This window comes from Meriones unguiculatus, chromosome X (assembly GCF_030254825.1).
Source record: "Meriones unguiculatus strain TT.TT164.6M chromosome X, Bangor_MerUng_6.1, whole genome shotgun sequence".
NCBI lineage: Eukaryota > Metazoa > Chordata > Mammalia > Rodentia > Muridae > Meriones > Meriones unguiculatus.
Window position 1 is genome coordinate 31191687 of NC_083369.1, and position 13899 is coordinate 31205585.

Consider the following 13899-nt stretch of genomic DNA (forward strand, 5'->3'; position numbering starts at 1 on the left):
TTTAAGGCACAAAGCTTATGTTGTTATACACTAAAATTTTTAAGCTTATTAAAATGGCAAAAAATAAATCAAAACAAAGGCTGTTTTGTATTTTTTAAAATGTCAGTGCATAATGAAATTCTTTAATAGTGCTTACCAACTAAAGCAAGAAGTCAGATATGGCATATAATTTTCACATAACACAGATACAAACAAAACTATACAATAAAGAAGATGTAGAAATTTCATATTAAAAAATTACCTGAAATAATTTTGTGGCAAAATTTTGATATCTACCCCAGCTGTGATATCCAAAGGTACAGGAGTAAAACATATAAATGGTGGATCAAAAAATATGTTTGGTAATTGTATCTCTCCAATCAGATTTAGTGTTGTATAGTCAGATAAATTATCATTTAATCGTATAGCAACGTCAGCTATGTATGTTATGGGATCCTCTACAAAAAAAAATGCAACAGATTAGTTTACATACAAAATTATATATACTGTAAAAATTACTATATAAATTGTATTGTGATACTATAGCTTAGTGAGGCACAGTAGTTTACATAGAAACAATGCAGCCTGAGGGGTGGGGGAAAGAAAAGAAAGCATTATTGAACAAAGAATATGTCTCCAAGTATAACTTGTCTAGAGATGGAGCACATCTTTTAAATGTCTACTGTATGGAAGGAAATGCACACTGGGGAAAAGATGCTTACTATATGAGGGAAAATAAATAATACATGGAAGAAGTACAAAAGGACTTCTTTAAATTTCATTAAAATTATTTTGTCCAAGATACTTACCTTCAATAAGTTTTTAAGTCAATGATTATAAAAGAAGAAAAAGACAGTAAAAGTCACAAGGTAGATGTTCTTCAATTCCACAAACTACTAAATCTCAGATTTCTAAAACAATTTTATTATACTACAAAGATCTTACAAAAAACAGGCAAAGTCACAAATAAAATTTCAAAAAGCACAGTTCCAGATAATCTAGATATGTATGTACATTCTTCGCTCCACACCTTACATGTTTTGCTATACAGTCTACTCATATTATTTCTTAGTTATTTGCAAAATTAATTTCATCAATGTCATATGAAGAATTGAAAAATTAAACAAAACACTACTTTAAAAGAGAACTTACTTTGTGCTTACACAAAGAATAGAAATAGAATGACAAAATTGTAATTTTATTAAAATAATGTCTGTTTTTTATTAATCACCTCATTTGCAGTTATTTACAATGCTTTACCAAGAGCTGCTAATAACTTATGGTATACAGAATATGAAGAAATAAAAAAAAACACCTGAAGAAAAATGGTGGGAACTAAAAAAGATCATACTGAGTGATGTATCCCAAAAACACAGGGTATATACTCACATATAAGTAGATATCAGACATATAATATAGGATAAACATACTAAAATCTCTACATCTAAAGAAGCTAAGCAAGAAGGAGAACCCTGGGTAAGATGATCAGTCCTCATTCAGAAAGGCAAACAGGATGGACATTGGAAGAAGGAGAAAACAAGGAACAGGACAGGAGCCTACCACAGAGGGCCTCTGAAAGACTCTACTCAGCAGGGTATCAAAGCAGATGCTGAGACTCATAGGCAAACTTTGCCTAGAGTTCAGGGAATCTTATGAAAGAAGGAGGAGATGAAAGATTTTGAGGGGACAGGAGTTCCACAAGGAGAGCAACAGAATGAAAAAATCTGGACCCAGGGGACTTTTCTGAGACTAATACACCAAAAAGGACCATGAATGGAGATAACTTAGAACCCCAGCTCAGTCTCCATGTGGGTTTCCTAGTAAGGGGAACAGGGGCTGTCTCTGACATGAACTCAGTGGCTGGTTCTTTGATCACCTCCCCCTAATGGGGGAGCAGCCTTTCCAGACCACAGAGGAAGACAATGTAGCCAGTCCTGAGGAGACCTGATATGCTAGGGTCAGATGGAAGAGGAGGGCCTCAGCTATCGGTGGACTTGGGGAGAGTCATGGGAGGAGAAGAGGGAGGAAGGGTGGGATTGTGAGGGGATGATAGAGGAAGGTATAGCTGGGACACAACGTGAATAAATTCTAATTAATCAAAAAGTAAATAAAAATTTTAAAAGTTGCCTGAAGGATCTTAAGGGATTACTGAAAAAGGGGTTATGATGAGTTAAACTCTCTCAGCTTTGACGATTTAAAAAAGCTGCCAGGAACCACTAAAAAGATGGCCCAACAGAGGGATCCAGGTTCAATTTCCAGCCACTAGGTGGCAGTTCACAATTAGTTTCAGCATATTTATCACCTGCTTCTGGCCTCAGCAGGCCCCAGGCACATACAAGGTATACATACAACTAGGCAGGAAAAACAGTAATACACATAAAAATATCTAAAACAATATATTTTTTTAAAAATTAGAAAAATACTTACTTGGACAAAAATATATGGAAATAGAACACTTTTCATTTGGATTTAGACTTCCAATCAATGCAGTAAATTTGAATATGCCACTTTTGAAATATGTCTCAATTTTGCCAATATCCAAAGACCATTGAACAGTTTTTGGTGAAACATTAAATAAGACAAGGTCCTGTTCATACAAATATAAGAATATATGTGAAATTATAAGAATACGTTTTTAAAAAATAATAAATGCATTATAAAATTTAGTTGTTAGAAAAAAGATTTGAGTCTTTAATTATGATAATATTAACAAGCCAAATGAACAACCTAACAGAGTTCTTAAATTAATTACTTACAGCAAAGAATATGTTAATTAATACTAACATACTAAAATAAAAGAGAATAATCTTTCTTACAGAAAAAAATCTAATCTATACATACAAATGTCTTCTTTAAATTCCCTAATTCTTTGAAATTTAGCACATCACTGCCAAATCAGACTAAGGAACTAGAGAATGGAAAAAAAAAAAAAACTATTGCAATGAGTCACTGTGTTCTTCATGAGATGTCAAATGTAACTGCTGCAAAATTTCCCCACTAGATAAATTGAATGGTGAAGAAAGCAATAATATGCAATTTCTCCCAAAGTTTTAGAAAAGTCTTGGCTCCTGCCAATACCTTAGTCATAATCATGTAATAATTGGTGATTTAGATTTTATGTCCACCAGTCACATACAATACAACAACTGAATTAAAGTTCAATAATGTAAAATAATCTCCCATTTCAGAAGGTAATTTTTCAAATCCAGAATACATTTCAGGTTACTAAAGTTGCCTTTTTAGTTCTACATATGAGATTTGCATACACATGGAATTTATTTTTAAAAATACTGATTTTATGTTCTCAGTCTTAAATATTCATTTTAATTTCAATAGTCTGGGGATGGCAATATGTTTTAACTTTTGCTTTATTTTTATGATGACAAATAAGCTTCAAGTTTATTTCCTTTTTTGTTTGCTATTTAAATACAAAGCTAATCCACAAACAGGTATAATAAAGACATTTTATCTCAGAGTTACATCCTCCTGTTAGATCTGATCAAGTCTGACCACTTTATAGGTTAACAAGATGTATGGAGAAGACTTACTTAGATAGCACCATAATGAGGCTGGGGGTAGGTGAGGTGTTGGAGACAAGGGAAGGCTTTATATGTGACTCCTGAGCCCCAACCCCTAGACTAAAAATGAATAGTAAGAATTAATCCTACCCAGGGAGGAGGGAAAAAAACCTACCTTCTCTTACTATAACAGATAAAACTTAAGTATCATCCTGGGTCACTGGCTGCTAAACCTCGCTGTCTGCCAAGTACCCTGTAGCCAAACACATCTGATGCCTAATGCCATCAGAGGTTCTGGGCTGGCAGAGTCGTCACAGGATGCCAGGGGTTCTCCCTCATTAGGAGATAGATAACTTTTCAAGCACCAAAACTTGGGGGAGGGGGCAGGATTATGGGAAAGTTTATAATTTCTGGACCCACTACAAAACCTTACTTTTGATTAGAATAGAGTCCCATCTCATGTCTTCTCTGTATAAATCAGCCAGTCAAGCCAAAAAAGATAAAAATAAAAGAACAATCAAAGAGAAAAAAAAAAAAAAACAGTCAATTCACTCACTTCGCATCTATATAAGTTGTTTCCTGTGTATTTTCTTTTTCTAAAATAATCTTTTTCTTTATTATAATTATTTATTAAAATTTATTCACTTTGTAGCCTGGGTGTACACTCCTCCCTTATCTCCTCACGGGCTCCCCCTACATCCTCCTTCCTCCCCCTATGTCTCTCCTCTAGTCCACTGATAATGGAGGTCCTCCTCCCCTACTATTTGTCCCTAGCCTATCAGGTCTCATCAGGACTGTCTGGATGCTCTTAACTCTGTGGCTTAGTTAGGCCACTTCGCGAGGGGGATGTGATCAAAAAGCAAGACCCTGAGAGCATGTCAAAGACAGCCCCTGATCCCCTTACTAAGAAACACTAGGGAGACTGAGCTGCCTCCAGGCCACATTTGAGCAGGGGTCTAGGTCCTCTCCATGCATGGTCCTTGGCTGATTCATCAGTCTCTACAGGACATCTGGGCCAAGATATTTTGGCTCTGTTTGTTTCCTTGTGGAGCTCTTGTCCTCTCCAGGTCTTTCTACCTCCTCTGTCTTCCATAAGATTCCCTGCATTCTGCCCAAAGTTTGAATATGAATCTCAGAATCTGCTTTGATACACTGCTGGGTGGAGTCTTTCAGAGTTCCTCTGTGAAAGGCTCCTGTTCTGTTCCCTGTCTCCTCTTACTTCCAATGTCTATCTTGTTTGCCCTTCTGAATGAGGATTAACTCTCTTCCCCAGGGGCCTCCTTGTTTAGCTTCTTTAAGACTATAGATTTTATTATGTTTATCCTATATTTTATAGCTAATATACACTTATAAGTGAATATCTATATACCATGTGTAATTTTCTGCTTCTGGGTAACCTCACTCAGGATGATCTTTTCTTGTTCCAGCCATTGCCTCCAGATTTCATGATTTCCATGTTTTTTAATTGCTGAGTACTATTCCATTGTATAAATGTACCACACCTTCTGTATCCATTCCTCGATTGAGGGATATCTAGGTTGCTTCCAGATACTGGCTATTATGAATAATTCTCCTATGAATACAGCCAAGCAAATGACCTTGCTGTATGGTTGAGCATGCCTATGGAGTAGTATAGCTGGATCTGGAGGTAGCATTATACTTAATTTTCTGAGAAAGCACCAGATTGATTTCCAAAGGAGAAAAATAGAACCAAATCTATAAAGTTCTCTCCTGACTTACTATACATATGTCATTACATGCATGCCCAAATAGACACATAATGAATTGATACTCATAGTAATAAAATTTAAAAATTTATTTATTTTTTATTATAATTTATTCAATTTGTATCCCAGCTGTAGCCCCCTCCCTCATCTCCTCCAAGTCCCATCCTCCCTCCCTCCTTCTCGAATGCTCCTCCCCTAGTCGACTGATTGGGGAGGTCCTCTTCCCCTTCCATCTGACTGTAGCCTATCAGGTCTCATCAAGACTGGCTGCATTGTCTTCCTCTGTGGCTTGGTAAGGCTGCTCCTCCCAGGGGGAGGTGATCATAGAGCCTGCCACTGAGTTCCTGCCAGAGACAGCCCCTGTTCTTCTTACTAGGGACCCCATTTGGAGACTGATGAGCTATATCTGAGCAAGGGTTTTAGGTCCTCTCCATGCATAGTCCTTGATTGGGGTATCAGTGTCTGCAGGGCCCCCAGGGCCCAGTTTTGTTTTTTGTTTTTTGTTTGTTTGTTTGTTTGTTTTGTTTTGTTTTTTGGCTCTGTTGGTCTCCTTGTGGAGCTCCTGTCCCCTCCAGGTCTTTCTATCTCTCCCTTATTTCATAAAATTCCATGCATTCTATCCAAAGTTTGGCTATGAGTCTCAGTCTCTGTTTCAATACCTGGATCAGTAGTGTCTTTCAGAGGCCCTCTATGGCAGACTACTGTTCTGTTCCCTGTCTTCTCCTGATGTCTATCATTTTTGCCCTTCTGAATGAGGATTGATCATCTTCCCTAGGGCCTACCTTGTTGTTTAGTTTCTTTAGGAGGATAGATTTATATTGTATTATATAAATGTATTTTATTATATGTCTAATAACCACTTATGAATGAGTATATTCCATGTGTGTCTTGATGCTTCTGCTTTCATCATCTCAAGATGATCTTTTCTAGTTCCCACCATTTGCCTGCAAACTCCAAGATTTCCTTGTTTTTTTAACTTTTTAATTTTTTATTAATTACACTTTATTCATTTTGTATCCCCCAATAAACCCCTCCCTCCTCCCCTCCAGATACCACCCTCCCTCCCCTTTCTGCATGCATGCCCCTCCCCAAGTCCACTGATAGGGGAGGTTCTCCTCTCCATCTTTCTGATCTTAGTCTATCAGTTCTCATCAAAAGTGGCTGCATTTAAAATAGATCCATACTTATCACCCTGCACAAAACTGAAGTCCAAGTGGATCAAAGACCTCTACATAAAACCAGACACATTAAATCCGCTAGAAAAACAAAAGTGGGGAATACCCTAGAACTCATTGGTACAGGAGAAAACTTCCTGAACAGAACACCAACATCACAGGCTCTAAGAGCAAAAATCAATAAATGGGACCTCATGAAACTGATAAGCTTCTGTAAAGAAAAGGACACTGTCATCAAAACAAAGCGACTGCCTACAGATTGGGAAAGAATCTTCATCAACCTTTATCTGACAGAGGACTCATATCCAGTATATATAAAGAACTAAAGAAGCTGAAAAGCAGCAAACCAAGTAATCCAATTTAAAAAAATGGGGAACAGGGGTTAACAGAGAACTCTCTGTAGAGGAATATCGAATGGCAGAGAAGCACTTAAAGAAATGCTCAACCTCATTAGCCATTAGGGAAATGCAAATCAAAACAACCCTGAGATTTCACCTTACACCCATCAGAATGGCCAAGATCAAAAACTCAAGTGACAACACATGCTGGAGAGGTTGTGGAGAAAGGGGAATCCTCCTCCACTGCTGGTGGGAATGTAAACTTGCACAACTACTCTGGAAATCAATCTGGCACTTTTTCAGACAACTAGGAATAGTGCTTCCTCAAGATACAGCCATACCACTCCTAAGTATATATCCAAAAGAGGCTCAAGTACACAAAAAGGACATTTGCTCAACCATGTTTGTAGGAGCTTTACTTGTAATATCCAGAAGCTGGAAACAACCCAGATGCCCCTCAACTGAAGAATGGATGCAGAAATTGTGGTACATCTATACAATGGAATATTACTCAGCAATGAAAAATAAGGAAATCAATCAGCGGGGCACGATGGCGGCTTCGGGAGGACTCTCATTCTGAGTAGCAACACAGCAGGATCTGCACAGTGACCAGCAATCAGAACTCACGGTGATAAAACACAGGCGATTCTATTTCCCAGGTGAGAGGATACCCCACTGTGGGGGATTCAATCAGCTTTTAACTCACCCGGCTAAACTGCAGAAGAGATCCGGTTCCTCCAGACGTTTGGCCACCAGCCACCAGCCCAAGCCCCAGCCCAGAGCCACAAGCCAGTGTCTCTAGTCACGGTCCCAGACTGAACCATGTGCATCACACTATCAGAGACTGGAATTTTTCAGTTGAGAGATAACCCAACGTTACAGGAAACAATTGGGACTGACTTTAGATCACCCAGATATCCCCTGGAAAAGATTCAGGTTCTGCAGGCGTCCCAGGAGCCAGCCCAGAGCCAGAGCTAGGGACCCAGGCTCTGGAACAGAGCCCTACCTGTGCGCCTGATTAGCTGCCCCAGACAGAACTGTGGGCTCCAGGGCACCAGAGACTGCGTTACACTGTCTGGTGCAAACACACAAGGAGGGAAACGGCTGGTCTGATCTCAGAGCACTCAGCCGACACCCCCACCACGAAAAGGTCTTGGGAAAATTACACAGTTTAGGCAGATGCCCAGGCTCCCAAAGGCTGGAAAGGCAGACACAGGCAGTTTCTGTGTGCCAGCTAGCTGGTGGAGACGGAGCAGTGCGCCCCAGGGCAAAAAAGTCCCTGTCTCCAGAGAATCCACAAGGAAGGAAGGAAACTGTACTGACTTAAATCACCCAATCTTTCCCTGGAAAAAGTCTCGCAGACCAGCTGGGCCAAGCCACCATCACTCAGCTGTGCTGCAGACACAAGCACAAACAGTTGCTGTGCACCAGATGTCCAACTGGGTCACAGCAGCTGATCATTAAATTTACAGCAAAAAACGCAGAAACAGGGCAGCTGTCTTCAGGACTTCCCTGGGTGAGAGGAGAACCCTCTCGACTAATAAAGATGACAGTTATGACTCAGGTCTCTATCCCTGGGGTGAGCAGCAGCAACTCCTGAAAAAATGCCAGCCATCCAGGGACTATACCCAAAAAGCTAAGAAGACATCCTTCAGGAAAAACCAGCTTTCTACCAAGGGGATTCTCTCCACCACAGGATCCCCAGAAAATAACCCCAAACACCTAAGATACCACAATGGGTAGAGGCCAGCGTAAAAGCTCAAGCAACAAAAGAAAGAGCAATATGGCATCTCCAAACCCAGTTACCCAGGGGCAAGTAACCCTGGACACCCCAGCATAACTGAAATCCAAAAAGATGACCTAACAACTATGCTCATGAAGATGATAACAGAGGAAACAAATGAGATACTTAAAGACATAGAGGAAGATAAACTCAAACAGAATATTGCCATCCGTAAAGAAATAGAGGAAGTTGCAGCCAAACAGTTTATGGCCTTTAGAAAGGAAATGCTTAAAGCAATGAATGAAATGAAAGAAACAGTTGAAGGAACTAAAAGAAAAACAGAAATGTACAATCAGACAGGTGAAGGAAGTAAACAAAACAACTCAAGACCTGAAGATAGAACTGGAAAAATTGAAGAAAACACAAATGGAGGAAATAATGGAGAGGAAGAATCTAGGGAAGAAAACAGGAACTACAGAGGTAAGCATAACCAACAGACTACAAGAGATGGAAGAAAGAATCTTAGGTGTAGAAGATACAATGGAAGAAATCGATGTATCTGTCAAAGAAAATGTTAAATCCAAAAAATTCCTAACAGAGCGTACAAGAAATCCAAGACAATATGAAAAGACAAAACCTAAGAATAATAGGTATAGAGGAAAAAGAAGACTCCCTTCTCCAAGGCCCAGAAAATATTTTCAACAAAATCATTGAAGAAAATTTCCCCAAGTTAAAGGAGAGGCCAATAACAATACATGAAGCCTACAGAACACCCAACAAATTTGACCAGAAATGAAAATCCTCCCGCCACATAATAATCAAAACAGTAAGTATACAGAACAAAGAAAAAATACTAAAAGCTGCAAGAGAAAAGGTCAAGTAACATATAATGGCAAACACATTAGAATCACACCTGACTTTTCAACAGAGACTATGAAAGCCAGAAGGGCCTGGACAGATATCATGCAGACCCTAAGAGAACACAGATGTCAGCCCAGGTTCCTATACCCTGCAAAGCTCTCAGTCCTCATAGACTGAGAAAAAAAAATTTCAATGACAAAAACAAATTTCAACAACATCTACACACAAATCCAGCATTACAGAAGACACTGGAAGGGAAAATACAACCCAAAAAAATTAGCTCCTTTCAAGAAAACACAGGAAATAAATAACCTCACTACAGTAAAACAAAAAGCAACCAAGCACACAACCTTATGACCACAGCCAACATCAAAATCAAAGGATCTAACAGCAACTGGTCATTAATCTCTCTCAATATCAATGGACTCAACTCTCCAGTAAAAAGAGACAGATTAAGAGAATGGATACGTAAACAAAAAACAGCTCTATGTTGCATACAAGAAACACACCTAAAACAAAAAACATAGACATTACTTGAGGGGAAAGGGTTGGGAGACGACTTTCCAAGCAAATGGATCCAAGAAGCAAGCAGGAGTAGCCATTCTAATATCTGATAAAATAGACTTTCAACCAAAATTAATAAAAAGAGATGGGGAAGGACACTTCATACTCATCAAAGGAGAATTCCACCAGGAAGACATCACAATCCTGAACATCTATGCCCCAAATACAAGAACACCCAAAGAAACATTGATAAAATTTAAACCACATATAGATCCCCACACATTAACAGTGGGAGACTTCAACACCCCACTCTCAACAAAGGACAGGTCAACAAAACAGAAATTTAACAAAGAAACAATGTCGCTAACAGAGGTCATGGATCAAATGGACCTAACAGACATTACAGAACCTTACACCCAAACACAAAAGATTTACCTTCTTCTCAGCACCTCATGGAACATTCTCCAAAATAGACCATATACTTTGTCACAAAGCAAGCCTCAACAGATACAAGAAGACTGAAATAATCCCTTGTATCTTGTCTGATCACCATGGAATAAAGCTGGACCTCAACAATAACAGAAATAGCAAAAAGCGTGCACACACATGTAAACTGAACAACTAGTTACTAAATGACAGCTGGGTCAGGGAAGAAATAAAGAATTTAAAGTCTTCCTAGAAATCAATGAAAATGAAGACACAACATACCCAAACTTGTGGGACACAATGAAAGCAGTGCTAAGAGGAAAGTCCATAGCACTAAGTGCCTTCAAGAAGAAATTCGAGACAGCTCATTCAAGCAACTTAATGGCTCACTTAAAAACCCTAGAAAAAGAAGAAAGAGACACACCAAGAAAGAGCAGACAGCTGGAAATAATCAAACTCAGGGCTGAAATCAATCAATTAGAAACAAATAAAACAATTCAAAGAATCAATGAAACCAAGAGCTGGTTCTTTGAGAAAATCAACAAGCTAGACAAATCCTTAACCAAGCTAACTAAAACACAGAGAGACACCGCCCAAATAAACAAAATCAGACATGAAAATGGGGGCATAACTACAGACACTGAGGAAATCCAAACAATCATTAGGACTTACTTCAAAAGTCTATATGCCACAAAATTTGGAAATCTAAACAAAATGGACAATTTTCTTGATCAATTTATCTTACCAAAGCTGAATCAGGACCAGGTAAATCAATTGAATGGTCTTATATCCCCCAATGAAATAGAAGCAGTCATCAAAAGTCTCCCATCCAAAAAAAGCCCAGGACCAGATGGCTTCAGGGCAGAATTCTACCAGACCTTCAAAGAAGAGCTAACTCCAATTCTCTTCAAACTATTCCACAAAATAGAAACAGAAGGAACATTACCAAACTCATTCTATTAAGCCACAGTCACCTTGGTACCTAAACCTCACAAAGACTCAACAAAGAAAGAAAAATTCAGGTCAATCTCCCTTATGAACATTGATGCAAAAATACTTAACAAAATACTTGCAAACCAAATCCAAGAACACATCAAAGATATTGTCCACTATGACCAAGTAGGCTTCATTCCAGGTATGCAGAGGTGGTTCAATATACAGAAATCCATCAATTTGATCCACCATATTAACAAACTGAAAGAAAAATCCACATGAAAATCTCCCTAGATGCTGAAAAAGCATTTGACAAAATCCAACATCCATTCATGTTTAAAGTATAGGAGAAATCAGGGATACAAGGCACATTTCTAAACATAGTAAAGACAATATACAGCAAGCCTATAGCCAACATCAAACTGAACGGAGACAAACTTAAAGCAATCCCACTGAAATCATAGACAAGACAAGGCTGCCCACTCTCTACATATCTCTTCACCATAACATAGTGCTTGAAGTCCTTGCTAGAGCAACAAGACAGTTGAAGGAGATCAAGGGGATACAAATTGGAAAGGAAGAAGTCAAATTATCACTATTTGCAGATGATATGATAGTATATGTGAGTGACCCCAAAAACTCTACCAGGGAACTCCTACAGCTGATAAACACCTTCAGCCAAGTGGCTGGATACAAAATTAACTCAAAAAAATCAGTAGCACTCCTGTATACAAAAGACAAAAGGGCTGAGAAAGAAATTAGGGAAACAACACCCTTCACAATAGCCACAAATGACATAAAGTACCTTGGTGTAACCCTAACCAAGCAAGTCAAAGACTTGTATGAAAAAAAAATTTTCAAGTCTCTGAAGAAAGAAATAGAAGAAGATATGAGAAGATGGAATGATATCCCATGCTCATGGTTTGGCAGGATTAACATAGTAAAAATATCCATTTTACCAAAAGCTATCTACAGATTTAATGCAATTCCCATCAAATTGCCAACACAATTCTTTACAGACCTGGAAGGAAAAATTCTCAACTTCATATGGAATAACAAGAAACCCCGAATTGCTAAAACAATCCTCTACAATAAAAGATCTTCTGGAGGTATCTCCGTCCCTGATCTCAAGCTGTACTATAGAGCAACAGTTATAAAAACTGCATGGTATTGGCATAGAAACAGAATGGTGGATCAATGGAACCGAACAGAAGACCCAGAAATAAACCCACACACTTATGGATACCTCATCTTTGACAAAGATGCCAAAAACATACAATGGAAAAAAGATAGCATCTTCAACAAATGGTGCCTGTCCAACTGGATGTCTACATGTAGAAAAATGATAATAGATCCATACTTATCACCCTGCACTAAACTGAAGTCCAAGTGGATCAAAGACCTCAACATAAAACCAGACACATTAAATCGGCTAGAAAAAAAGTCAGGAATACACTAGAACTCATTGGTACACGAGAAAACTTTGATCACCTCCCCCTGAGAGGGGAGCAGCCTTACCAGGCCACATAAGAGGACAATGCAGCCACTTTTAAAAATTTATTTTTACAGAAGCTTGTTAGATGGCTCAGTGGGTAAAGTTCTACTATGGCAAGAATGATAATATGGCTTCAAATCTCCAGAAACAAACAACAGGCCATGTGCAATCATGCTCAACTATAATCCTGTGCTCTTTCAGTGTGATGGAAGGCAACAGCAGGAAAATTCTGAAACTTCTCAAAAGACCATGGGCCAACTTGGTAAGCTTAAGCAGTTATTAACACACCCATGCACATGCATGGTACATTCACATCATATACAGAAAAAAGTATTTCTGAAAGTGTGGAAGTATTGGGTAATATATATATATATACTCTACATATATAACTGATATATATTTATACACACACATATACATACTATTATCTATAATATCCAGTGTTGCTGCTACAAATATCCTGAATATATGATATATGTGACACATTACTAATAGGCAAAATTTCAAACCACTCATGCTTTCAAATAATCAATTAAGTGAAAACCCAAATAATTTTGAGCTAAAATGTATATTAATTATTTATATACCTGAATGCTTGTGATCTCCTTATTATGTTGAAGCTCATGTAATGGGATTTTAAAGATAAATGCAGTGCTGGATAATTCCAATGGTGCTTGCAACACTTTAAAAATAAAAGTAAAAATATCTTAAAATATTAAACACAGAATGTGGACACTATTTAGTATGTTCTCCAAAGAAAATAATAAGAATATTAGGTCTGTTTTTTTATACTCCAAGTCAAAAAATAAAATTCCATTTCAAACATTTTAAAAATACATTGTTTTCCAAAATTACAAATTTTCATTTTATAATTTTTTGAGAAGTATATAATTCTATTGTCATTTATTTTTTATTAATTACAGTTTATTTACTTTGTATCCCAGATGTAGTCCCCTTCCTAGTCCTCTCCCACTCACAGCCTCCCTCCCTCTTCTCCTCCCATGCTCCTCCCTCAGTCCATTGATAGTGGAGGTCCTCCTCCCCTTCCATCTCAACCTACTTTATCAGGTCTCATCACATTTTATAAATTTTTAGTGGTCATAAATTATACATAAAACAAGACAATACCACTGATATACTAAAAATAATAAAATATAGTCAAAATTGAAACAATAAAGGATAAGGGATAGTACTTTGATCTCTATAGCTAGGTATAAATC

The 13899-nt window shown here is 38.0% G+C and overlaps 1 protein-coding gene across 1 annotated transcript in view; it reads right to left on the reverse strand.

Annotated features, from left to right (window-relative positions):
• The window catches only part of LOC110542726 (cilia and flagella-associated protein 47-like), a 554711-nt gene that overhangs the window by 416945 nt on the left and 123867 nt on the right, over positions 1-13899 (reverse strand). Inside the window, exons 23-25 of the mRNA XM_060375216.1 lie at positions 13267-13361; positions 2407-2566; positions 242-437 (exon numbers count right to left, since the gene is read on the reverse strand). Of these exons, the coding sequence (XP_060231199.1) occupies positions 242-437; positions 2407-2566; positions 13267-13361 (451 nt within the window). The remainder of the gene's footprint in view (positions 1-241; positions 438-2406; positions 2567-13266; positions 13362-13899) is intronic.